The sequence below is a fragment of the Xylaria bambusicola genome, assembly GCF_022495145.1.
Source record: "Xylaria bambusicola strain CBS 139988 unplaced genomic scaffold F5B22scaffold_12, whole genome shotgun sequence".
NCBI lineage: Eukaryota > Fungi > Ascomycota > Sordariomycetes > Xylariales > Xylariaceae > Xylaria > Xylaria bambusicola.
In genome coordinates, this window is record NW_025953565.1 from 818,214 (window position 1) to 844,929 (window position 26,716).

The window sequence follows — 26,716 nt, forward strand, 5'->3', positions numbered from 1 at the left end:
AAGGCTATACCCAACCAAACAACCATAGACGGGCAGGGCCCAATTGCAACAAGATCAAAAAAGGGCTGTGGATTTCACTGCTTTATGGGTGTACGATAAAATTACTTGGCATGAAACGAGTCGACAGTCGATTGGCTTTTTTGCGCTTTAGACGAATTTTTGTTGGATTGGTTGGGAGGAAGATTGTTTGGGAGCCCATCTTAGCTTAGCTAGATGAGCAAGGATGTGGTGAGAAGGTGGGAGGTGGAAGTATTAGAAGAATGCAATATGACATAATCAGTCAGAAATAAAAAATACGAAATTTACATGAATTTAGCTGAATATCTCTTCTCTATTCTATCTCCCTTGATTAACTCTTGGTGCAATGTCATGTCGTGTTTTTTTTTGTTTTTTTTTTCCTGGTCGGCGCATTGGCGAATCAGGAGATGAATGGATGTTGAGCGATTGGCTCCGTATTGTATTGCTAGGACAAGTAAGGAAGTAAGGAAGTATCTCAGGTACATGGAGTGGGTGGGTAGGTATGCAGGCATGTATGCATCATTGGCTTGGATCTATTACGTCGTGTAAATTTTTAATACAAGTATGTTTCGTTTTTCGTAAGGGACTAAGGAGTAGGGAGAAAGGCTCCCGTGGGGATTTCAGAAGGGGGTTTTCCGGGGGTAATGAGATAATTATTTCTTTATTTAGTTACTTGAAGTATCTACTTGCTTGCTTAGGGCAGCTACTAGATCTGTGAATTAAGTCATTATTGATATACTATACTATACTATACTATACCATACCAAGTAAATGTAGATTGCACACGTTTGGCTTCTGGGATTGGGATTGATGTATGTGAACTATTCGATTAGGTAGGAAGGTAAGTAAGTACGTAGGTAGGTCATGTGCGTGGTATGATGCCACGGTGGGACGGGACGTTGATACCACCCTGTCCTGTCCTGTCCGCCTCTCCCATCTCGCCGGGTGTCAGTCATACCTAGCCTAGTGTAAGTACCTTACTCATCCCTCCATCCCCAAATGTGTAGAATTAGCGTTTTTTTCATTCATGATACTTCTAATCCTTTGCAAAATAGTCTTATTGTTCGGTTTTCATTTGTTCAAATACTAGGTATATGTGTCAATTGAAATCGACTTAAAAGCCGAACTGATATCATCTTACTAACCCGGTAAGGCCACGAAGTCTCGCGAAGTAAGGAATAACTTATGTATGGAAGAGTCATGTATCTGTAAGAGGCCCTCGTGATATCGACGAGATGTAGATCCCTCGCAGTGTGCGCATCCCATGGAATGACGTAGTCTTGGCGTGGACGTAATGTGGTGAGGAAGGCCGGTAAGTCAACTTGGATTGTGTAGGAAGAGCGAGTACGTAGAGTGGCTCTAGATGGATGTACGGTGCATAGATAAATCAGTGTGGGTTTGGTACAAATCGAGGTACGCTTTCGTGGTGTGCGTATCTACATATCTACGGTGGGGGGTAAGGTGAGAGAGTCTGGACCTAGGAATTGGCCTGGGATACGTACATACAAAGGCTAAGGATAGAGAGATCGAGCAGGAATATGGAACGGCAGGTTCAGTATAGTCCTCGTGATGCTTCCAGGCGACGGCATATAGGATTTCACGAAATGCGTATGTTTCGAGTGCCACGTTCATAAGTGTCCGTTATTGTAACACTTGGCCGATTAGATACAACTTGGAAGGTGAACATAGTCAAGGGCTTGAAATACTTGGGTTGACACATACCATAATATGGACTACTTCAAACATACAAATGATAGATAAGTTTCTTTAGATTCTTTATTTACTTATTTATTTTATCTTCCGACGGGGCCTGTTCAACTTTTTTCTTTCCCTTTCTAGATCTTCCAACGCGTAATTCCAAGTTGCCATAATTAGATATTGTTGAATTATCGATTTATACCGGTAAGGGAGTACCGAGAGAGAGGGAAGAGGAGTATTTACTCGCCCAGTACTGCTGCTCGCGCATCTGAGAAGAGAGGTGTGATGCCTGTCCAGAGTTGGAACTATAGAGCAAATTATCAGTAAAACAGGTTTTAAGATTGAAAGTCTGGTTCAAAGAAAGATAAGCACATACCTGGTAATATCCCTGAGACGTAAGCACCTCGAGACCTGGGATCGTGATCCAGCCTGAATCCTCTGCAAGTCCCATGAGCGGAGTGTGTCGGGGCTTGTACGCCATCTCGAGGAAGATGCGACTTCGCCCTGTTTGCCGTGGTTGCCTCAACACTGACACCAACAGCTCTCGCATTGACGTGTCAACGGGTCGGTCGGCCGGCACTGTGCTGATGATGACGCTTGGCAGTTGGCGGACATGGCTGGCGTCTTCTACGTGCACGAGGTTGTAATCCTGCGGGAACGAGGAGATGATCTCCTCAACCGTGCTCTTGTTTCGCGCCACGAGATAGATGGGGCTGAAGCCTAGCGAGTGTTGCGCGTAAATAGCCGCTCGCGTGGTGCCACCAGATCCTACTACCATACCGCTAAAGGTTTTGTCTTCTGAGTTAGCTGGCAACATGAGTCCGGCAGCACGCAGGGAGTAGGCCATGCCCGTCCAGTCGGTATTTTCACCAACAAGGCGAACGTTGCCCTCTTCAGACCGTATCGGTATAATGGTGTTGACGGCGCCAATCGTTTTGGCACTATCCGAAATCTCATCTACTAGAGGCATGATATCGAGTTTGAGTGGTATCGTGACCGATGCGCCACCAAAATCGGGTGACCGGATTAGATCCCGCACATCGTTTGCAACATCGGTCTCAAAGAGAGAGTATTCATGTGGCAAACCCGCTTGTTGGAAAAGAGCGTTATGCAAGGCCGGTGACCGTGATAACGAGATTGGCTTACCGAATAGGTAGAATCTCTTCTTCTCTAGTTCTCCGACCAATGTTAGACCACGGCGAATCTCGGCCGCTGAGAGCTGCCCAGGCGCTGCCTTAAAGGGGAGGTCGGGATGTGAAACTGGTGTAAGGAAGCTGTTCAGTATGCGGGACAGTTGGCCCACGGTGCCCATGTTGAGAGCGATGATGGGCTTCCCATGTGCTGCGAACATCCTGTTCCTGAAGTTGGCAAGGGCGAAGTTGTCGTCCATCTTCTTTGCTACGCCGACGAGCTTGATTACGTCGCCGTATTCGAGCGCTCTATTATACCATGCTTGCCAGCCGCCATTCTTCCAGGAGAGCTTACCCTCCGGATCGTGATGGGAGGCAATAACACGTGTAGACCCTCCGCGCAACTCCAATATTGACCTTATTGTAGCATCAGAGAGACCCATCTCCAGATCAACGTACTCGACGCCAATACGCATAGCCGTCCTGTACAGAGGAAGTATCTCCTCCTCGGAATCATAAGTGAACCGGCCGCCCTGGGATTTAGATCTGACAGTGAAGACGATGGGCAATTTTGTTGCCGAGCGGAGAAGTGAGATTTGGTTGCCCACCGATTCCAGTGATAGATCATCGAGTAGATCGACACGGAGTTCAACCGCATCAGAGCCAACGCAAGCTCTTGGAATTATGTCGAGCCCGGAAGACACATTAGGCATCGTTAACGAGACGAAGAAGGACGGCTTCTTCTTCTGGACATCGTCGAAGTGAGTACTCTTCCCACCGATGATCGAGGCAAATTGCACCAAGTCGGCGGGTGGCTCAAGGAGACCGCCGGATGGATCTAGATAGGGGCTATGGTACTCATAGTTGCTACACGCCTGAAAAAATGGTTTGCGCCTTTCGTATACGCCACGAATCTCCTCCGTGTATGCCGGACGAGTTTTATCCCGCATGAGATATTCTACCATCTGTTCAAGATCACGATGGACGAGGAGGACTATACCACCGTTGCGATGATGAGAGATGAGCAACTCCCTCGCCTCTGGAGTTTCAACAATACCGCCACCGCACGAAAATACGTGCCCTCGGCCTTGCTTCTTCATGACATCTGCTAGAAGCGCAACTTCATCTTGCCGGAAGCCTTCCCACCCTCGTCCGCTCTCACGGATCATTTGCGGTATCGTCATCCCGGCTCGTCTCTCGAGCTCTCCGTCAAGGTCGATGAACGGTCTTCCTAGAATCTTTGCCATCCAACCACCCGTAGTAGTCTTGCCTGCGCCACGCATACCGATGATAAAGACGGAGGGTCCTATATCATCGGCTTTGGAGGCTTTGGTATCATGGGCCTCAGTATCGTCGCCAGCTAGTTCTACCTTGAATGACTGCGCTAATACGTCCCACCAACCTGGCCACGTCTTGGCAGTGCATTCACGCTCAAGCACAACCACAGGGTGTGGCGACAGCACAGATAGCACACTGAAGCTCATGGCAACGCGGTGATCATCGTAACAGTAAATGCCTCCCTTGGGCTCAGTCAAGTCTTGATACTTTCTCCCCGAGACGATGATACCATCTTCAAGCTCCTCACATTGGACGCCGAATTTTGCCAGCTGTATTCTCATGGCAGCAATGCGGTTGCATTCCTTGACGCGCTGGTTGGCAATGCCGGTAATAGTAGTCTTGCCCGATGCCACGGCAGCGAGCACCGATGCTGTGAGGAAGGCGTCCGTCATGGGCTCCATATCAACCTCGATACCCGTCAGTAAACCCGGAGCAGGGCCAGTTACTGTGGTCGAGGTGGCTGTCTGCTCGACGGTGCATCCCATGGGCCGCAGAACATCAACTGCAAAACGAGCATCACCCTGTAGAGAGCTGGTGCCGATGTTGGGGACCGTACACGTAGTTCCAGTTATGGCAGCGATGGCTAGAGGGTATGTTGCTGAGCTAGCATCACTTTCAACAACGTACTCAGCCGGGTTTTTGTAAACACCTTGCGGAATATGGTATGTATGCGGTTCGTTCTCGGACTTGGTCACAGCAATGCCAAATTGTTGCATCATGGCAATCGTCATGTCGATGTACAGTTGAGAGATGGGTTTCCCACCAACGAGGCGGAGCGTCACGGGTTCTTTGGCGTAAGGAGCACACATCAGCAAAGACGAAACATACTGCGATGATATTGTCGCAGCCAGCTCTATAACACCACCACCTAAACCACTAGAAGCGCCGACCTGGACAGGCAGACTGCCAGTCTTTTCCAAGTACTCGACATTGAGACCATTGGATCGGAGGGCATCTACGAGAGGCCCGATAGGTCTAACCTTCATACGCGCATTGCCGGTTAAAACAGTTGAGTTGGTATTGGAGGGGTTGCAGAGAGCCACAACACTTGTTAGAAATCGAGATGCTGTACCAGCATTTCCAAGATAGAGCGGCTCCCCGCTCGCCTGAAGCTTACCACCCTTTCCGGTGACAACCAAAACTTCTCCGGCATCCTCCCATGAGTACGTGGCACCGTTTAATTGGGCAATGGCCGACAGCATGTACTGTGTGTCATCAGAATGGAGGAGGTTTTTGACTCGACAAGTACCTTCTCCTAGTGCAGCCATGACGAGAGCACGATTCGAGATACTCTTGGAACCAGGAGGCGTTACTTGTACGTTCAGGTCCCGGGGAATACCAGGCGTGACACGAACAGCTGGTGATAGCGCTACGCGGATGGCACTATCTTCAACTACGCTGGCTTTGGGCTCGTAGGTCTTGCCAATAGCAGAAAGAAGCACAATTTTCTTTTTTCTTCCATCGTTTTTCTTGTCGACGGCCATCTTATCCAGGAGGACATCAACGGGACAGGGTTTTCCCGCCGTCATTTTAACTATACGTTTGTCTTGGAGCGAAGTGGGCAAATCGAAGCTCGCGATGCATTTGGTCAAGCGGGCAACGGCACCAGGCTTCAAAACACCGAGAAAACGAGCCAGCTCAGCTTCCCTGACCATACCAATAGCCACACACTCGCCGTGAAGCACTTGTGGCGTAAGGATGGCCTCAATGGCATGACCGATGGAGTGGCCGAAGTTAAGCAAGTTTCGTAGGCCACCCTCCTTCTCATCCTTAGAGACAACCTCAGCTTTAACGCGAGCAGAGCCTAATACGATGCGTTTGAGAGTAGAGCGGATAGGCCGTAGACGAGCGCCAGGGTCGTCGGGGGTACTGGGGGCTCGGAAGGATTCCAGGATATTAGCAGCATTTTCCTCTAGGAAAACGAATTCTTGCTCATCCCATATGGCAGCCGTCTTAACGACCTCGGCCATGCCGTTGATGAACTCGCGCACGGGCAGAGACTCGAGGAAGGCGAGGTCAATGTAGATGCGGCGGGGTTGCCAGAAGGAGCCGATGAGATTCTTGCCCATGGGTGTATCGATGGCTGTCTTGCCGCCGATGGACGAGTCGACCATGGACAACAGGGTTGTGGGCACTTGGACGAAGCGCACACCGCGCATGAAGGTAGCGGCGACATAGCCGATCATGTCGCCAATGACACCGCCACCGAGGGCGATAATGACGGTATCGCGAGTGCATTGCTGGGAAAGCATCCAGTCCTCAATCTCGGCCTTGGTCTCACGGCCCTTGGAAGTCTCGCCTGGCGGGATGGTGTAGGTGAGCAGGCGGGACTGGACATTGCGCCGGGCGACGGCGTCGCGGAACTGGGATTCGAAGGACGGCACATAGAGGGGGTTGATATTCGAGTCGGTGATCAGAACGTAGGTGGAGGAGGAGAGGTTGTCGAGAAGGTCATCGGTTACGAAGGTGCGCCAAAGGCCATGGTCGACGATAATGTCGTCGCTACCGAGAATGCTCACTCGGGTGGGGCCGGACGAGCCATTGACCTCGTGTGCCATGATGCCTAGAGTGTCTAACGACTCTTGAATGGACAACCAGAGGCGTATAGGCGCGTGTGTGTAGGCGCGTAATTGGAGGCACCACGGCGTGTATAGGTTGATACGTCACCCACCGACGTGAAAGTGAGTATATGGTTGTGCAGGTACTAGCGTAGTGGATGTTTCGTTCTATAGTGGCATCCTGGAAGAAGCACGACAGTCCCGACTCGTTTTAGCGGTGCAATGCCTCGCTAGAGCTGCTCGCTATTCCTACAAGCAGAACGAGCCGATGGGGGTATGTGAGGATGTGTCACTCAACATCTTTTGCGCCGTGTGAATTTTGCCTGGTGTTGCGATTTCGGAGTGGTGAGCTAGCCTGGCGAGCTGGGTCCATTGGCCAATCACTTGGCGCTTTACAGTGAGGCATTGTACCTATTTAGCTGCCCCCGATCAGTCCTGGTACTACCTCATACTTTCAGAATGTAGATTAGGTACTTACATACTTAGTATCAATTGAACAGTGAATGAAATGAATGAATGAATGAAGAATACATACTACCTCGTATACACATACTTAGTACCTAGGTAGGATAATTGGTAGGATACTTTGGTAGGATCCTTGGTAGGTAGGGAAGAATCAGCAGATGAGGTCGTTGCTGCTAAAATTAGGTTGGTGGTACCTTCCCCTTCCCCTACACAGCATGCCGATAGTTGCTTCCAGCTGAACCAGACAGATAATATGTACCTAACCTCCCATCGACGGGCCATCGACAGGGCCATCGACAGGGCCATCGACAGGGCCATCGACAGGGCCATCGACAGGGCCATCGACAGGGCCATCGACAGGGCCATCGACAGGGCCATCGTACGCTGGATACAATTCCAACTCTGTTCAGTAACTCATAGCTCGCTCATAGCTTATATGTACTACTACTATTGATATACAAGGGAACCCCAATCTACTTAATCGCCTTGATACGTCTTACTCGACGATTTGCTGGCTGACGTTCGCCTAGAGACGCAAGACGCGCTCCGTATCATACTACCTATCCCATTTGCTTGATCTCCGTCCGAGCGCCTCTGAAATGATAGATCACAACAGCACGCCGCCGCTAGATCCATCGGCCTGCCCGGGGTTCACGCTGCCATAGGATGACTGGCGCCGCGGCACTAACGTACAAGTCCGGAACCAGGACACCTTGGGTGCTGCTATTGAGATGGGACGAACTCTCGCTTATCCACCCGAGCTGTCGGTTAGTTGTAATCAGAGAGATGCTGTTTTGTGCTTTGCCAGCGATCAAAGACCCGGTAGTGGCTATACTGTTGGTCCTCTCAGCCAAGAGGAAGTCATATGTTATCGAAGCTCTCTCTCCTTGTCATTACATAACTGGCTTTACACCCGGCACGTTGTCTGTATACGCTCCTCAATGAGCACCGGGCACAAGCTTCTTGTTCCTGCAACGCCTCCTTGGCAATTACCCGTGGTGAGCGTCATTAGCATAGTCGCAATCGATAAACCCGATCTCGTAACAGATGATTCGGGTTTAACAGTTTTCAAAGGAAAACCTTCATTGTTTGGTGACCCAATTCAAGATGCGTCTGGCATTCCGTACCGCCGCTAATAATAAGCACGAGCTACTGGTTCCAGGTGCGCTAGGATGCGGTGGCTGCCAGAATCCACCTCATCTAATAGTTCGATACTGGATTTCAGTACTTGACGAGCCAGAATTCCAAGGATGGTGGAGAGAGATTGTAAGTTGGTCCAAAGTTTCTGCGCTGGAACAATAAGGATATATCAACAGGATGTTGGCGACTGTCGAGCATAAATCCTTATCACCATTCACCTGTCCTAACTCCCACCGTTCATATCGGAAATCTTGTTAGCGTTGGTGAATTGAGGCCTCACTAACATTCAATGCGGATAGTGGTTTGCCATCATAGACCAAGGAAGCGAAAACAACTTTAATATCTTCTACGACTATCTCGATGAATATTATATCGGAGCTCATGATTGATATCGAAGTTGTGAGAAACTAGACTAGAGATCACCCAATGCAACACTGTAAGTTCTACCCATGCATATCTGTTGGCTCTAAGAAGTTCAGAAGGATAGAACCCTACCTAACAGGATCAACTTCCCCGCTATTTCTATGCGCTATCCATGAACGAATCTGTCAAAGACTAAGAAGAGCGTCTCCGCATTTGTCGTATGTACGAGCGGCGCTTTCAATTTGCGATGTAGTCGACATCGCCTTCTTGTGGCAAAGCGAGGCAAAACCGATGTGCTCAGGAAATAGTTCCGGCTACAGTCAGACCCTTCTGATAAAAGTCGTTTGGAACTAGCTAATGGATCCAGTTGTCATGAAAGGACCCCTGTCAAGCATCGGGTCAATTGAGGGGCTCAAGGTTGCGCTTAATAAGTTGCCGTGGCCCAGAAAAAAAGGTTGGGTATGATGTGTTGGTCATAATGCTACACTAGGCTAACCAACTCTCGCCTAGAAACCCAAATCCGTCGTCGGAATTAGGACGTATGAGCAAGGACTATGATTAATTCGGTGATAGCTCGCTGTAACTATGCGGAAACCGAGGCGACAATTACTAACGCTCCGCGTCTTTTCGTGCTTGTATAATAATCATTCCTAGATTCTATAGAGAGTAGCTTTTTGAACGCAACACTAATAGCTATTGCTTCCAACTTCAAGTTTTTGAAACTAAGATACAAGAGCCCATATCATCCTCACACCTCTTCGGTCGTTCCTACCCTGAGCACACGAATTACAGACGTGAGGTAGCTGGATGCTAGCTGCCAATGACGCATATGGAGGACACAAGATCAGACCTCAAACATGAGGGTGATCAAGCGGCGATGTCGGCTAGTAGAGAGGACGTGGAATCTCACTCGGACGAAACGATTGAGCTTGGCCCAACTCGCTCCCAGAACGGTCACGGCTGCGCAGACATCTCAGACAAGGATGATGAGGGGGATCCCTTCGAGGTTTCATTCGATAGTGATGAAGATCCCCTGTGCCCGCGTAGCAGTAGGTCACAACATACGGTGCTCCTAGTCTATATCGTTTCAACATGTCGTTTTCTAATTCGCACTCTCTTAGTGAATATTGCTCGCAAGTGGTTGCTTGTCTGCATAGTAGGATTAGGTAGCCTCTGTGTGTGAGTCTTCATTCAACCTTTTTCATCCCCCCGTGCAGAACTTGAAGCGCTGATTTCGATTCAGAACGGCTACGAGTTCGATATATACGGCGACCTATGCCCAGATGAATCCCGAGTTCCACCAATCCGAGATCGTGGCTACCTTGGGACTTTCAACATTTGTTCTTGGCAGTAAGTTATAACTATTTCGTTATGCTACGTTACTTTGAAGACTTTTGCACTGACTAAAGTCGTTGTCAGTTGCCCTCGGGCCCCTTTTTTTAGGCCCCCTGAGCGAGTTTTACGGACGGAGGCCGATTTATCTGGCGTCGTGGACGATGTTCGTTATCTGGCTCATCCCGTCTGCTGTGGCGCACAACACTGCTACTATAGTGACGGTACGTCTCCCACCTTATTCGGGTGTCCTTGATGTGATGTAATGAGGGAGTGGTCTCTATATGAGACTATAGTTATACATGCTCGTGTGAGCGGTACTGTAATGTTCATTAGCTGACTGACGGTAGACGCGCTTCATCGACGGATTCACTGGAAGTGCATTCCTAAGTGTTGCCGGCGGCACGGTTAGCGATGTATTTCGAAGGGATCAAATTCAGGGGCCAATGACGATTATATCACTTAGCCCCTTCATTGGTAAGGCTTGAATGTGGTATGGATCTGGAAGCGCGGCGAAACTAACTATCTTTGTGTTCAAGGCCCAAGTCTCGGACCTCTAGTAGGCGGATTCAGTAAGAAATCATCATTCTACTCCCAGAGATCTTCAAGTCACTGTAACTAACCTGAACATAATAGTCAACTACTACACGAACTGGCGGTGGACATACTATGTAAGTTCAAGTAACCTACATTTGGCCGAGTCTCGTTTCTCTATGTCCAAGCTTTTGGACTAACGTGAAATTTTTACTAGGTTCTCATCATCTGGGCCGCTGCCCTCCTGGTGCTGATGGTCTTTTGTGCACCAGAGACTTATCGTCAGTAATATCGTTATTTTGTACGCAAATGCAGGCATGTTAATGAAGATGATAGACCCGATTAAATTGCGTGAGAAGGCTCGTCTCATGAGGAAAGAGACTGGAGATGAAAGGTGGAAAGCACCCAGTAAGTAAATACGCGCCTTCATGTAATCCGGAGCTCCTGATATTTTCCTTCCTTCGCGTTTCCGAGTCTTCCAGGTAAAGATCATTGCTAACTGATTGCTCGCGACGGTTACAGTGGAGAAATCTACGAAGTCGATTCCACGCACAGTCGGCCTCTCACTCCTGCGGCCCTTCCAGCTGCTATTGCTCGAGCCCATGTGCCTCCTGCTATCATTGCTCTCGGCTGTCTTGTTAGGAGTAATCTACCTCTTCTTCGGGGCGTTCCCGTTGGTTTTCGGCAATACATATGGATTCAATCTCTGGCAGGTTGGCCTCAGTTTCCTGGGAATCTTCGTGGGCATGCTAGTAGGTGCTGCGACCAACCCGATCTGGCGGAGCATCCATCGTCGGCTTGTGCGTAAAAACCACGGTGTTCCTGAGCCTGAATTCCATCTGGCGTCTTCTATTCTGGGTGCCGTGATCGTGCCTATTGGGCTCTTCTGGTTTGCGTGGACCTCGTTATCACATTGGATCTTGCCGATTATTGGGTCTGGCATCTTTGGCTGTGGAACGCTCCTGGTGTTCAACGGCATTTTCACTTTTCTCGGTAGGTTGTTACCTTGATACGGGCGTGGCGTTTGGGGTTCATCCAACCAAATTTACGACTAATTACGATGACAGTGGGCACGTATCCGTTGTATGCCGCATCGGCTCTCGCGGCCAACAGTTTTCTTCGCTGTACTTTTGCGGGTAAGTGGACTAGTATAAAACTCTCCAGAGTTCTTCTCGTTTCCCGCGTGTGATTGAGCATGATAGCTGACATGGCTCTTTAGCTGCGTTTCCTCTGTTCGGGAGGCAGCTGTATGAGGCGGCGGGCTACCAGTGGGCGTCAAGCGTGCTTGCTTTCATAACGTTGGCTCTCATGCCGTTACCTTACGTGTTCTTTCATTTCGGAAAAAGACTACGAGACAGGAGTAGGTTTACGGCGACTAGCGTTTAGAGATAGACGCTGACAGACACTACCTGCTGTATGCGATCCCAATAATGATCGAGCGGAATCTTGTATGGACGGGATAGCATTGTGGGGAACTCTTCAGCTACTTACTTAGCTGGTCTTCCATCACTCATCCAATATAGCATCATTCCAAACAAGACGTGAAACGTTAGAGCGACCGGCCAAATATGGTGAATTGGGGCCGAGTATTCATGATGCCGCAATTCAACTGCTCATATGTGTATCTGCGCCTTGGTTTAGGCCCAGTATGGCGACTGTCACCATGCCAGGTCAAGCCAGGCCAGGCCAGGTTTCGATCATACACGTACATATTGCGTACTGTATGCATTCTTTGGTAACACACGGCAGTATGTCGTTTGCACAGCTTCGCTTCGGAAGGGGCACATAGCCGAGTCCGTGAACATATACCTACGTATACGTACCGTACTCTAGTAGGTAGGTAGGTATGTCAGTTACTATCTAAGTACTGCGTGGCCAAGATGAAAGGCTTAACTACTGGCCCATGCGAAGCGCCAAGCGCCGTCTCCCCAGTCGAAACCCAGAAGTGCAGTCCGCCAAGCGTCTAGCCAGGGGTTCTACCAGGCTCCCGATACAAGACCAGTTTCACATCTACAACGCCCCCTCAACCGCACTTGGAGATCGACGGGGCCGAGTACGCTCCTGTAAACATACGCGATATCATTTGCTATGGATGGTATTTCTTCCCCGGCCATGGCTTGCTCTGTCTTGCCCTCGCTCTCCACGAGTCCACGAGTCCACGAGTGCTGGCCTGCCTCGCTTCTCTTGTAACCATGTTTCGTAACCATGTATCTACGGAGGTAGCAGTACCGTATGCAGCCCATTTTGGCCCTGCGCTAGATAAAACGCGACAGCATAATGAGACCAGACTCGCGAACGACGTGATATATGCTACCAGATTCGGTCCAGCCCCTATGTCTTCCGTTTCTGGTTGGCGCCCTCTGAGCTAGATGTTTAAGTATACCCAGGCCCCATCCACGCATGACCATGCAGCTGTAGATCATACGCAACTTTCTTTCGTTTCTTTCTTGTCTCTATATATTCTTTCCAGCGAGGTGTTTCGATCTTCCAGGTGCCCAGCTCACCTTCAGCCGCTCCTTCGAATCCTTAGTCTGCTTCTTCGTTCGCCCTCTTATTCATTTCTTCCTCGGCTGGCCGAATTGCCGTGTCTTAGACAACCCAGTTTCTCACCTCATTCTACATTCTCTTTACGACGACAGCGTGTGAAACCCGTTATCCGTAATCATGCTCGCTTCCATCCTTCTCTTCTCCCTCTCCGTCTTCACGGGAGCTGTGTCGGCGAGTGCTATCCCTCAGCATCAGCAGCACGGATTGGAGAAGAGGCAGAACACAAATACAATTCCGACATTCAGCTATGGCCCCTCCAGCACTGTCTACCTAGGCGGCGGGGGGGCTTCTACGGGCGTCTCAAATACCTCCCAAGAAGCAACAGTGACTGCTACTGCTACAGCTACTGGTACTGATGCTGGTAGTGCCACTGCCACTGCCACCGCTACTAGTACTGCGGTGGAGTCTGGGGATGCGACAACGACCACCGCGGCGAATACTGCATCAGCAACGGGGACCATTCCCACATACAGCTTCGGGCCATCCACGACGATTCAAGTTGGCCCAGGCGCAACGGACGAGCCTGCGACCGGCAACGGGGATGGCAAAGGGAATGGCGCTGGTGATGGCAAGGGCAACGGTAATGGGCGCGGAAATGGCCGTGGTGGCCGATTTGGAAACGGGAATGGAAATCAACGGGGCAACGGCACCGTCCCTGACAACGGCGCCGGCAATGGCGCTGGCAACGGAGCAGATCAGAAACCGGGGAATGACGATAAAACCAACCTCGACAAGCTAACCAGTTTGTTACAAGGTCTGTTAGACTTATTGCAAAACTAGACGCTAGACGCCCTCATTCATCTTTCGTTGTGGTGGTTATCTCCTTGGCTGGCTGCGGCGTTATCTGCGAACACAAACATACATACATGTGTCGGAGACGCGGCGCAAAGAACTGTTTATAGAGACACTTCCAGCCTTGCGCATTGTATATTGTGTTCGTTCTTATACCTGTTGTATACTGAATTGCGAAGGGCGGTATGGTGCTGTGTTGTTGCTTGATTAGCTATATAGTTGGAGCCACAGAACCTGGGAATGAGATAATTGGTTCTGGCAACCTTGTATTGTCAGCTCGGTAGTTGAATTAGTTGAAGAAAGGTATCTATGGCCGTAATTTAACTACATAGTACTGAAACACTCTTAAAGCACCTCTATAGATGACATCTATACAGGCTGTTTGTACCCTGTACCCAGAGACAGTTTCTTGATATAGCAAGTTCTTGGTCTCCAACTGCGGCCTGTGATTCTGTATCCAGGGTAATACTACGGCAGTATTGGGAAGTGAGTATAGTTTTCTCTTCATTTACTAAAGCACGAACACATCAAATGCTATGAGGTGGAAGCAAGCATCTAGGGTACCCGTATTCTTAGCGCTTCCTAACTTGCAATGTAGTTCGAGCTGAAAAGAGATAGGAGTCACCATCCAATCGCAGCTCTCATGACCTTGGCGGTGGCTGGAGCAGCAAGCCCCCGCATCATTTCAGCTCAACAACCCCTCAACCGTGAGGCGAAGTGAAACATCTTGCCTTGAAGCGGCTCTGGAGCTTCATATCTCGCGAATATGCCTGACAACAACAGCGTCGCCTTACAAGCGGATGTAGTGAACCTCGCCTCCATAACGCACTTAATCACAGGGAGGATATTGAAAGCCTTGAGCGATGGTGGCGTCGATATATATGCAGTCGCAGCCTCGATATGGCTCGGGAAACAGTTCAAAGTTAAAAGGGCACTGGAAAGCACTGTTCATTCTCACCTAGCGTCACGTAAGGGCATCAATGGATTTCTTGCGAAAGCCTTGCACATCGGTTGGGGACATTCCGAGGTTGCAGTTGAGATGTCGCGAACGCGGGCCGGCACGAATGCGCTGCTCCTTATTGGCGCCCTCTCGGTCGGTACGCCGTACTTCGAGGCTGCGCGTTGTCTGTCGGAGCTGCTAGCTATCTCTGGGTGTGAGCCTGATCGTCTACCCAATGTCGATGTGCTGAAACCCATGATTGCGTACCTTGGTCCTTTTATGGCGGATATAGGATTTGCAAAAGTGCTGCAACATATCACGACTACTGCCGAACATGCCTCTATTCGTTCACGGTCTCATAGTCCGAAAGGCCTTCAAGCAATAGGAGATGCTCCCGTTCTCGCGGGTGCAATAAAGCAGCTGATCGTCACCTCGGAACGTAAGGAGAGCATATATATGGTTGCGCAACAAAGAGGAGCTTGGCTTGCCGCTTTCGCGAGCCATATACTCGGCATGTCAGTTGAATTGATATATGACGAAGATGTTCTTTGGGCGAGTGGTGGAGATGGTGGTCACGTCGTGCTCCAACTCGCGAGTACATATACCGGCGGGACCATCCAGCGTAGTTCTGACACACACATTCAGATTATCAGCCCGCCCTCGTCCGGCGATGCCACTAAACACTTATCAATCGATTACGCGCTGTCAGACGCCCTCGAAGCGGAGTTGGGCCGCTACCCAAAGCTCACACCAGATATGATTGCAGGTGTGCATAGAGCCATATGCCACATGACTCATGCGATTCTAAAGACCTTGCGAATGAAGTCCTCTTCAGCCTATGAAACTACTCATCAAATCAATGGTCCGTTTGAAAAACATGACATTGTCTTGGAGACATTCGCTCAGTTCAAGATCCAGCCCCCCACCCGTACGTTAGGACTAGAGCCGAACCAGGAGGGATGGGCTGGCTCAGCAATCGAACAGAACGGGCTGAGATTCTTAGAGTACTCGGACGCAAAGAAGTTTCGAGAAATGTGCCACATCCACAAGCTCGGTGCTGCTCTCGGGAGATGCACCTGCTGCCACATCGGAGCTCTCATCCACGGCTTCGCCTCGAGCATCGCAGCGCTTGTGCAGTGCCGCTACGAGCCTGACCAAATCCGTGTTCAAGTTGATATTATCAGGGGGGCTGCCTCGACCTCTTGGAGCCGGGGCTGTATTGGCGAAATACTAACTATAAATAGCCGACAGCTCTTGTCGCATATATTGCAGCTCGTGGGTGGGGATGACGCAGACGTGGTCCAGGAGAACAGCATTCTACAGCTGACTCCTCGATTCGAGATACTTGGGTTGTCTGGAGGTGCCTACACTATCTTTTATGCCTGCATCTTGCAAGAAGACTGCTATGACGATTCTGGACGCATCTTGATGCTGTCTCCTGGGCGCGTGAGTGTGAATGGGACCATGCGAGGTCTCATAACAGAGCGCGTGCCCAAATGGGACAGTGATCAGCCAACAGCGTGGCCAGCGCCATACGACCGTGACGTCCGGGAACGCAGTGACGACAAGTTTTCCGTCCTTGCAGCTGGCTCTTACATCGAGTCCCACTATGCGCCGAGTCGGTATCATGTAGTTATGCACGCCTTCCTCGCGGAACACGACATATTCATTCATACCTCAATTACCTTGGACGCCTCCCATACATATCTAGCCCTCATCTCTAGGGCCGTCCACAATTTGCTGACAATAGTACATGTACCTCGAGCATGTCATCATCCCATAGGAAAACCTTACCAAGTGTTAGAGAGCGTTGACCTTGTCGTTTCCCCCTTCGCTGTTATCAGACAGGATTTTGACTCTACCATGTTGATGACTATCAAGGATAACAAGTTCGAACAACTCATGCAGATCGGTACAGCTGGGCCGTACGTACTGCAAATATACAGCTGCCTTGAATGCGCAGTCAAGTACGCAATTAATTCAGGAATTCGAGAAGTAGGTTTTAGTCGTTGGAGAATAATAAGTAAGTTAAAAGGCTTTCTTATTGTTCTTTTAAATGACCTAAAGCAGTGATTTCATATAAATGATGATCATTTAACTAACAATTAAATAGTGATAAAATAAATAATGAAATAAATATAATGTATTATACAAGCAAGTTACAATATCCTAATATATGTCTCTACTTTATAGGTGGTAGGATTAAAATTAGGAACGGATGGATAAGCGTAGCCGTGTTTGTTCTAAGAAGCATTAGCTGAACAATTTCCCTTTTAGGGGATGCTGGCATTGATACGCATAGTAGTGATATACAGCCTTGAGAGGGCATGTGTTTAGGAGCGGCTTTGCCGCCGGTAGCGAGTGCGTGGTTTAATACACCAAGACTGGAATACTTATGAAGTTACATCCACGTAAAGTGTAGGCCCATTATTATTATTATAAAAGTAATAATGCCCTAGTAGCCAAGCAGACTCTGCTTAATAACAATATACCTTATGATACACTTTCAATTAATTGGTTCGCCTAATCTGACAATTGCCCTCGGACAGTATCCATTAGGTATTCTCGTACATACCTACATACATGTATGTAATAGGTATGTATGTAGTCCTGCAGTTCGATAGGCGCTTCAGGTGAAAAGGATAGTCCCTAGTCCCCGGCCAGTAGCTAGCGTGCGGTGTGCGTATCTTGCAGCGCCGAGTTTAATATTTGGATACTGTTGCAAAGCTCTTCGAGCATGTTTGTCGCCCTTTTTCCTTCATCGCAAACTCGCCGGCTCACAAACATGGTGATATGCAGGCAAGATCCTTCAACGTCGACATCCCCTATGATATTCACGTCATGAATCAATCCTTGTTCCACCAGGTTTTCGAGCTGCGGCAGCACACCCATCTGCACCACCTGTCCTTCCATGTGACTTTGTGGGTGGGAGTCAAAGCTCTGGTATGCGAGATTACAGCTGTAGTTATCTACTTCATCTGGCCAATTTGTGCAGTGCTCCTTGATCTCGTCGAATCCCAATGTCTCAAAGGGTATACTGTTGATGTATTGGTCTTGCACTTGGGCGAGTAGCTCTCTCAGGTTGGCCGCTCCATCTAGCCGAACACGCACGGGAATCTGATTCGTGCATGGACCGACGAGGTTTTGGTAAGCCACCGGTAAGCCCTGCCGCCCAGACACAAGGCGGCCGAAAAGAATGTCCCTCGATCCGGTTTCCGTCGACAACATGAAAGCGCAGGCGGTAGTGAAAACCGTTGCCTGTGTAATGCCACTGCCCCCTCCTGCGTGGCGAGGAATATGGATAGTCTTCGACGCCTGATAAGTCCCAATAGTTGGAATTTCTTGACCAGCGCTGACGCTGATATCTTCCATCTTGGTCATCGACGAAGTCCGTAAAACGGAACGCCAGAACTCGTAGCCATCTTCACGACTGTCCGCCGCATGCTGCATGTACTGATGAAATGCGGGCGGCGCTAAGGGTTCGTTTCCGTTGTACAGAGCGTGAAGAGCTTGCAGGATGTGCTCTAGACTCAAGGCATCATAACAGACATGATTCATGCGAAGGATCACGCGTAATGGCGACCCATGTGTCCTTAGAATGGCAATGCGGAGCAATGGTTGCCCTAAAGTGACTGGATGCTGTGAGGCCCTTTTGAGCAATGCATGTGTGGCGACGTCGATGTTTTCTGAGGTCTGTATCATCTCAACAGGCACATCGAGATGCTTCAGGACGACCTGGTAAAGCTCACCTGCGACGGGCAGGAAAACAGTCCTGAAAATGTCGAAATACTCGACTAACGATTTACAGGCTCTGGTGAGGCCGGCCAGGTCCGACTCCTGCGGGAAGTCTATACTGAAAGGCGCTAGGGGCCAGGGATTTCCTGTTAAAGGATAATGGAGGTATCGCTTTTGCAACCGCGTAGCAGGATAAACATCTAAGATTTCGCCGCAGGAGTGGTCTAGTTGTGGACGTATTTCTCGCTGTACAAACGACTGCGGGTCTTCAAGGTCAAGGAGCTGGAATGAAGCGCTGTTAGCCGTTCGTTGACCGTTAGCCACATGGTCGCCCTCGGAGCGAGTAAGCTTCAGCTTGTTTGCGAGTTGGCCAGGAGCCGGGTGATCGAAGATATCCTTTACCGACACGCCAACATTCAGCCGACGCCCGATGCGTATAGCGAGTTTAGTAGCCATGAGGGAGTGTCCACCGAGTTTGAAAAAATTGTCGGTGATGCCGACATCAAAGCCTAACACATCTGAAAACTCCTCACACACCATAGTTTCTGTCTCGTCGAGCGGAACTCTAGGTGCGGGTGCCAATTCTGCCGCAGGCTCCAGTGCTACTTGGGCCCTCCGGGTAAGCTCTTTTCGGTCGGCTTTGCCGTTGGCGTTGAGAGGCATTTGGTCAATCACTACGATATGAGCTGGGATCATGTAGGGTTGTAGCGAGGCCTGCAACCTCTCGCGGATCTGTGATACGAGTCGGCCACCATGACTGCTGGCCTCATCCTGCTCGATCGAAGGGTCTCGCTTGTTCAAGACAAAACCCACCATTTCTGGCCCCCGACCCTCTTGGTTCCGTATGACGACGACAGCATCGCGGACTGATTCGTGTTCAAGCATGCCCCGCTCCACCTCTGCTGGCTCGACACGGTGGCCACGAATCTTGATCTGCTGGTCCATACGTCCAAAGAACTCTATTTGACCGTCCCCCGTCCGGTAACGCGCCCGGTCACCCGTCCGATATGCCCTCACGAGTTGACCATCGATCATCACTTGAATGAAGCGTTCTGTATCGAATGACGTGTCGGTATATCCCCGAGCCAGTCCGTCCCCAGTAACAACAAGTTCTCCCATAACACCAACAGGGACAAGCTGCTGGCATAGATCCATGATATAGGCCCCAGAGCCGCTGATGGCCCGGCCAATTGGGACTGCGTTGACAAAAGAGTCCTTTTTCGTAACATTATAAATTGTACTGATGACTCCATTCTCAGTAGGGCCGTATGCGTTATATAAACCCGTCCCGACGAGTGCTTGTGCCGCAATTGCATCCTGACTATCGAGCCTATCGCCACCACTGATCAAGACGTCGAGCCTTCTCAGCATAGTAGGGCTGTCACTCAGACACTGTTTAAGCAAAGCAGGTGTAAGCAATGCCGCGTGGACTTGCTCTCTCGCAAACACAGCGTCAAGGGCTTTGCTGTCTAGAACGGTCATATAGTCAATACAGACTAGAGTCCCGCCGTTAAGAAGCGGGGTATAAATCTCCCAGGTAGCGGCATCAAAGGCGATATTGGATAGATGGGCGATATTTGCCGCCAATTGGAGCCTGGGTACAACAGTACCCTTCACAAGTCGTACAATGTTGCGATGCTCGATCATGACGCCCTTAGGCTTTCCAGTCGACCCGGATGTGAAAATTACATGGGCAAGACTTGATGCCGAAGGGCTCGCAGGGGTATATACTTGGCCATTCAGACCATTTATATCATGATGCTCCAGAATGTAGCTGATTCGCACTACCTCCACACCAGGCAGCTGAATCTTCATAGACGTCATCTCATCAGAGCAGAGCAAGAGAAAATGGCGCCCTGGTAACGCAGATATGATCGATTCCAAGCGGGCGGTAGGAGCTTTCACGTCAAGCGGTAGATACGCGAGGTTTGCCTTCAGGATACCGAGTAAGGCAGTAATAGTTTGACATGACCGTGGTGCCAACACCCCGACTAATGTCTCAGCCGCCATATGCCGTCGGCCCAGCCAGCTTGAGAGCAGGTCAGATTGGTGATCCAATTCAGCATATGTGAGTCGCGAGGACGAGTCCGTGACGGCCAGAGCTTGCGAATTAATAGCTACTTGTTCGCGGAAGAGGTCGACCACGCTTGACTCACGAGAGTATTCAGTCGTTGTGATATCGGGATGGCTTATATTTCGGAGGCCAGCCAGCCCATCAGTAAGTGGTAGAATCGCAATCGGGGAATGGCGCTGACCAAGGCCTTGGCGTAGGACCATGTTAAAGACGTTGATCACATTTTGAATGTTTTCAATTTTGAATAGATCTGTCGCGAATGTCATATGACCGCTGAGCTTTCCGATACCTTGGAAAAGGTGGAACTCTACGTCGAATCTAGTCATTACCGGATTAGCAAGGGGCTCTCCTTTAAGAGCCTCTAACTCGAACTTGCCCAGGTCATGTTGAGAATGCAGAGCAAAGACGAGTTGCACCAGCGGGTTTCGGGACGTGTCTCTCGAGCCGGGTAGAACTGCTGATACGACACGGTCAAAAGGGACATCCTGATGCTCCAAGGCAGCTGCGACTGTTGATCGAACTTGTCGCACAAGGCTTTCGAATGTATCGTTATCTTCAACACTGATTCGCATGCACTGGGTATTGACGAAGAAGCCAATCATATCCTCTAGTTCCGGCCGGTTACGATTGGCATTAGGTGCGCCGATGGTAGCGTCTTCGGCGCCGGTGAGACGATAATGAGCAGCACGGAAGGCCGCCAGCAGCACGGCGAAAGATGTAGCCTTGTGTGCGTGGCAGAATTTTAAGAGCGTCTCGTATAGTTCGCCCTCTATAGTGACCGGTACGGAGCCTGCCTGGCCGGACAGTGTGTTCGGCCGGGGGAAGTCAGTGAGGAGTTCGGCTGGAGAGTTGTCCATAAGTTGATGGGTCCAGTACTCAAGCTGACGCTGATGTTCGGACACTTGCTCCTCCTGCCTTTGCCATACGGAAAAGTCGCGGTAGTTGATTGGGAGTGGCTTTACAGCTGAAAGAGGGTTATGGCCTCTGAGAGCAGCAGCGTAGAACTGCCCGAGTTCCCGGCATAAGATGCTAACAGACCATCCGTCAGAGATGATATGATGCATAACGATAGATAAGATGTGATCGTCTTCTCCCAGACGTATTAATAGTATCCTCCAACCTGCCTCAGAAGCCAGATTGAATGGAGTGGTCTGTTCTTGCCGTAGCAATTGGTGGTAGCCGCCGTTCTTGACATCAATCACTCTTAACTTTTCCATGCAACTCGCGTGAACAACTTGCATGCCCGTGCCATCCTGCTCCTCAAACGTCGTCCGCAAGGTTTCATGCCTTTGCTCCAGGCCTAGCAGTGCTGTAGTAAGCGCGTCGATACGTAGCGTTCCACGCATACGGACGGCGTACGGGATGAGGTATGATGACGCTTCAGATTTTAACTGTTCTAAGAACCATAGACGGCCCTGCGCAAATGACTGTTCAACAGGACCTTCGTAAATAATTGTCGGGATGGGCTTGTGCGCAGAGGAGTCTCGATAAATTGCACCAATCAGACCAGTAAGCGTAGGATTCTCGAATATATCAGTCACCCTTAGAGCTATGCCGGCTAGCCTCGCCATATTCACCATTCTCATCGCTGCGATTGAATTTCCACCCAGCTCAAAGAAGCTCGCGTTTTCGCTATCAGAATTGGGATCGAGATCCAAGCTTCGAAACCAAAGCTCCGTAATTTGGGCTTCATTATTAGCAACCGACGAACTAAACCTCACATCTTGCTGGTTTGTCACGATCTCAACTAATTCATCTAAAAGCTTATTGGCAATTGATCGAAGCTTTCGTCTGTCCGTTTTCCCGGTCACAGTTTGGGGAAGATGGCTAACGAGAATATAGTAGGCTGGAATTGAATGCTGGGGAAGAACCTGCTGCAGCTTCGAGCTTATACTTGTGGCACCACTGGTGTCCAAGATGCGTGCATCTATGTCCTCAGTGGCCCTTGAAGATTCTATTAGGAAGGCAATCAAGTGCGTGTTGCCTAACGCGCCCGAGCGTTTAATACCCTCGACCACGGGTATGTAGTTAGATGATTGTTCTCGTAGACGAGTTTCTACCTCGCCGGTTTCCACGCGCTGCCCCCGGATCTTGACCTGTGAATCTGCGCGTCCAAGGTATAGAACGCTTCCATCAGATCTGTAACATACGAGATCTCCGGTTCTGTAGAATTTGATGCCATCGGGGAGTGTCTGGGAAGGATACCAAGCCGGAATCGTTGAAACAAAGCGAGAGCTGCCCTGCGGCGGAGTGACAATGTATCCGCGCGCAACACCTGCGCTTTCAACAACCAACTCGCCAATGCAGCCGATCGGAGCGAGCCGATTGAACTCATTGGGATCGACGACCCAGAAGCGGGCGCCTACTGCCCGGCAAACATTGCTCGGCCCCTGAGACAGCGAGATTACCTGGGTGGCACTGCAAATGATTGAGATTTCGCTCAGTCCGTATGCATTCAAGAGCTTAACTCGTGGAGCCCAGGAGTCAATGAGAGATGCTGACATCAACTCCCCAGCCGACACTAAGGTCTGGAGTCCCGGGACACTGCCGGGATCAATAGTGCCGATGAAAGAAGGAGTCAGCAGCGCCCAATTAACATTCCATCTTCTGATGAAATCTGGAACATTGTTCATGCGATCGTCCTCAGAAGGAATACAGACGCAGCCTCCGTGAATCAGAGTCACCACAATCTCCACCATAAACGAACCGAAAGAATACGACGCAAACTGAAGAGACCGGGTATTGCTGTCAATACCCAGCGCGCGGCCGCATTCGAGCGCGCGCGACACGAATCCCTGGTGTTCAATCATCGCCCCTTTCGGTTCCCCAGTGCTACCGGAGGTAAAGAGAACGTAGGCCAGGTCTCGCGACTTTACCGTGGGCTTAACCCACTCTTTATCGCAAGGAAACGACCGGCAAGCGTCGTCATTGACCACTATGCAATGGCCCACAACACTGCCCATGGTGTCACGGTAGAATTCAGAGGTGAGAGCAAATGTGGCGGAAGTCTGCGAACATATTTGTGCGATCCTAGCTCGGGGGATGGATGGGTCGATAAGCGTAAATGCCAGTCCTGCTTTGAGCACGGCGAGCATTCCAGCGACGACCCATTTCGACTTTTCGAAGCAAATTGGCACCACCGTCTGCCCCTGGATAAAATTGTGGCTTTGGAGATGCGCGGCGAGACGTGAAGACACAATTTCTAGCTCATTGTAAGTCCAGTCCCCGTCCCAAGCGGATACTGCGGTTTTTCTTGGAACAGCAGCCGTTTTCGCTGCAATCATCTCGTGAATGAAGCCGTCTTTGGTTCGAGGCCTTTCTAAGTTCCAATGCGCGATCTCCGCTCTGTCCTCTTGTGTCATAAAGTCTAATTGTCCCACCAACAGCGGATCGACAACGTGACTCTGGAATTGCTCGATCAAACATCCCAGCTGTCTCAGAAGTCGGGCCACCTGAAGAGCGTCCATCACCCTCTGATCATAATTCGCCGTCAGTAACGCAGAATCATCCAACATGTGACAATGAAGTAGGAGAGCGCGGTCGCTAAAGGGCGCAAATCTATCCATCTCATCAGCAGTTCGATGACTAGGTGCATGTGGCGCGCTATCAGCAGTGACCAGCAAAATGGTCTGGAATCCCCAAGCGGCAGACTCGTTGTCTCCCGCGTGACCAACGTCGCACAGACCTATCCGTCCAAAATTATTTACGGCATTCTCGTAGGCAGTTATCGCTCCCATGATGTCCGACACGGAGTGATGGGACGCGCATAGGACACGCATGGGCGTCAGTGTTCGTGCTGGACCATCGAGTGAGTGCACTTGTTCCTCACCCATTTGAGTTCGCTCAGTGACAACACCGAAGAGTGCCTCCGAGGCAAGTGTCGACCGAGCCGAGACCACTGCGAGGGCTCCCCGGCATATGGTCGTACTGGACCACGTCTGCTGCGTTGGGGCTGAGTAAGAAACACGATGCTTTAGTTGTGTATCGAGACGGTATCCAGCAAGTTGGGACGGCCGAGCCGGAAACTCGGAAGCATTCAGTTCCTCAAAGTGTCGCCGCCAAAATATATTTGCTTCCTCAGTTCTCATAGATTGGGATTTCTTTGCTATTCCGGTGCTATTAGAAAACTGAACTCCCCGGCCATCGCCAGGCACAAAGGATGTTGAAGTCGCCATTATATCGTTACCTGATGCTATAATGGCCGTATGAAGGCATGTGTCTAAGTGCCTTCGTTTTTAGAAAGGAGGTACAAATGAGTGAAACGAATGGGTTTCTTGAGTATGCAGACAAAATGAGGGTGGCCCGCCCGGCTTTGTTAGATGGTCTGTATATGAGCGTACACTTAGCTCGACTACTTGATTGAAAATTGGGAATACGTTACTTATACACACGAACGAAAGTCCGTGCCTCTGAGTCTGTAGAAAGCATTGAGTAGTAGCTCTTTGACATGACATACTTTTAAAACAGCTCACCTGAGGAAAGCTGGGTTTATAGTGAGAGACATGACAAATAAAGCAGAACGGCATTTTTAAGAGCGAGACAAATATCAAAGCGATAATTGGTAGAACCAACTTGATTATACCCAAGTAGTTGGTATGTTGAACGGGCTTGGTAAAAGAACTATAGATATTAGCATGATACTTTACAGTTGTACAGCGCCAGACGGATATTCGCTAGCTCGGATCTTCGCTTACTCGGATCCTGCTCGCTAATTCGGATCTTGGCAACACCTGCAGTAAGAATGAATTTCGTTAAGTGACACCGCTTACTTTGCCACCTAATCTACTAAAAGTAGAATTCAGCATATGCGGCTCAGGTAGGATAATGAGGTTGTATATAGGCACCCACCCCATTGCACCTGCGTAGAGCTGACCGCATTACGCGATAGACACGTACTAGTAAGCCGGGCTTGTTTATATCCTCTATCGCCATAACCCCGATGAGCCCACAGACTGAGGAGGTCGTGCGCGTCCTCGTGCTCGAGGTATATGAGTTGAGGGAACGGTGATGGTTGACTCTATGGCACGTTTCTTCTAGTAGAGGGCACTGCTGAGATGAGGTCTGACGAGAGAGCTAGAGCTAAACTGATTCATCACAACGGCAACATTGACATAAGGCTGAAATCGTCAAGCTTCAGGATGCAGGCGGCGTATCGGCGGCGGTCGGTCAGAGGCCGCCAGGTTTGGTACTGTTTCTATAATCAAGCGAGGGTGAAACCGCCGCCAGACAGCAAACGGAATGGAGTAGTACAGCACATCATATTGATAGCCTCAGGTGATTTCTTCCTTTTCGCGACCTCGGTCGTATCACGATCGCGGTTTCAGGGCATCATAGCTTGATTGATACTATGGACGAAGATTCTACGCTAAGGAAGGAAGGAAGGAAAGGATGAAGCTGGAATATAGGTCTGTATGGATAAAGGTAAGAATGAACGGTTACCCGTTGGGACTCCACTTCTGTCGCTAACCTTCTGCCTTCCAGTAGAAGGGTTGGGGTCTTTAACTTGAAAACGACCGGTCGACTTAATGAAACGGAGGTACTTCCGTTTATATACAATTCCTATTAAAAATAAGGAGCTATACTTAAACTAATTCTACTTTATATATTAATTAAAAACCTTATATATAGTTAAATGTTAAATTAAGTAAGCACTTTTTAATTTATTTAATTAATTTATTTTTATATATTTAATACCTTTTCCTTTAATAATAACCTTACCTTTAACTTTAATATATTTTTTTAATTATTAATAATAATTTAAAAAGCTTTAACTATATATATAATATTTTATTAATATATAATAAAGATTTTATAATATTATTTAATTATAATGCATCTCCCACTTGACCTAGCTACCCAATTAACCTGGCCACCCCAATAATTTATATAAAACCCCATTATTTCAATCTATAATAACTTTACGAATATTAATCGTACAATTTAATAATTGGTACCTTTAAATAATAGATTTAAAGGGAAATTTAACGGTATTCTTTACTATTTTTTATAAAATTTATTAAGCGAGATATTAAGTAATACGTTAAAGTAATAT

At 49.3% G+C, this 26,716-nt stretch overlaps 6 protein-coding genes across 6 annotated transcripts; 4 read left to right on the forward strand and 2 right to left on the reverse strand.

The window, feature by feature from the left end:
• Window positions 1–1,955: 1,955 nt before the first annotated feature.
• On the reverse strand, window positions 1,956–6,742 carry F5B22DRAFT_644890 (EPSP synthase-domain-containing protein; the record flags this gene model as incomplete). Its single annotated transcript, XM_047978503.1, has 2 exons — window positions 1,956–2,021; window positions 2,093–6,742. 2 exons carry the CDS (start codon window positions 6,740–6,742, stop codon window positions 1,956–1,958), a joined length of 4,716 nt encoding a protein of 1,571 aa, XP_047832688.1.
• Window positions 6,743–8,314: 1,572 nt separating this feature from the next.
• On the forward strand, window positions 8,315–8,736 carry F5B22DRAFT_644891 (uncharacterized protein; the record flags this gene model as incomplete). The annotated part of the gene is made up of 2 exons (XM_047978504.1): window positions 8,315–8,473; window positions 8,647–8,736. 2 exons carry the CDS (start codon window positions 8,315–8,317, stop codon window positions 8,734–8,736), a joined length of 249 nt encoding a protein of 82 aa, XP_047832689.1.
• Window positions 8,737–9,530: 794 nt separating this feature from the next.
• Window positions 9,531–11,962, forward strand: F5B22DRAFT_644892 (major facilitator superfamily domain-containing protein; the record flags this gene model as incomplete). Its single annotated transcript, XM_047978505.1, has 12 exons — window positions 9,531–9,759; window positions 9,832–9,889; window positions 9,954–10,060; window positions 10,130–10,266; window positions 10,393–10,519; window positions 10,582–10,614; window positions 10,679–10,713; window positions 10,794–10,857; window positions 10,913–10,984; window positions 11,099–11,569; window positions 11,644–11,712; window positions 11,796–11,962. 12 exons carry the CDS (start codon window positions 9,531–9,533, stop codon window positions 11,960–11,962), a joined length of 1,569 nt encoding a protein of 522 aa, XP_047832690.1.
• A 1,158-nt stretch (window positions 11,963–13,120) lies between these two features.
• Window positions 13,121–14,236, forward strand: F5B22DRAFT_72520 (uncharacterized protein). Its single transcript, XM_047980515.1, has one exon. The coding sequence runs from the start codon at window positions 13,241–13,243 to the stop codon at window positions 13,901–13,903; it is 663 nt and encodes a 220-aa protein (XP_047832691.1). The 5' UTR covers window positions 13,121–13,240; the 3' UTR covers window positions 13,904–14,236.
• Window positions 14,237–17,251, forward strand: F5B22DRAFT_72521 (uncharacterized protein). Its single transcript, XM_047980516.1, has 3 exons — window positions 14,237–14,401; window positions 14,514–16,878; window positions 16,969–17,251. The coding sequence occupies exons 2-3, from the start codon at window positions 14,682–14,684 to the stop codon at window positions 16,977–16,979; spliced, it is 2,208 nt and encodes a 735-aa protein (XP_047832692.1). The 5' UTR covers window positions 14,237–14,401; window positions 14,514–14,681; the 3' UTR covers window positions 16,980–17,251.
• On the reverse strand, window positions 16,856–20,983 carry F5B22DRAFT_599830 (uncharacterized protein). The gene has a single exon (XM_047974485.1). It carries the CDS (start codon window positions 20,928–20,930, stop codon window positions 17,523–17,525), a length of 3,408 nt encoding a protein of 1,135 aa, XP_047832693.1. The 5' UTR covers window positions 20,931–20,983; the 3' UTR covers window positions 16,856–17,522.
• Between the last annotated feature and the right edge of the window lie 5,733 nt (window positions 20,984–26,716).

Excerpts from the sequence above, each read along its gene's own strand:
- F5B22DRAFT_599830 (XM_047974485.1), bottom strand. The coding sequence starts at position 20,930 with ATGACATTCGCGACAGATCTATTCAAAATTGAAAACATTCAAAATGTG.
- F5B22DRAFT_72521 (XM_047980516.1), top strand. The coding sequence starts at position 14,682 with ATGCCTGACAACAACAGCGTCGCCTTACAAGCGGATGTAGTGAACCTC.
- F5B22DRAFT_72520 (XM_047980515.1), top strand. The coding sequence starts at position 13,241 with ATGCTCGCTTCCATCCTTCTCTTCTCCCTCTCCGTCTTCACGGGAGCT.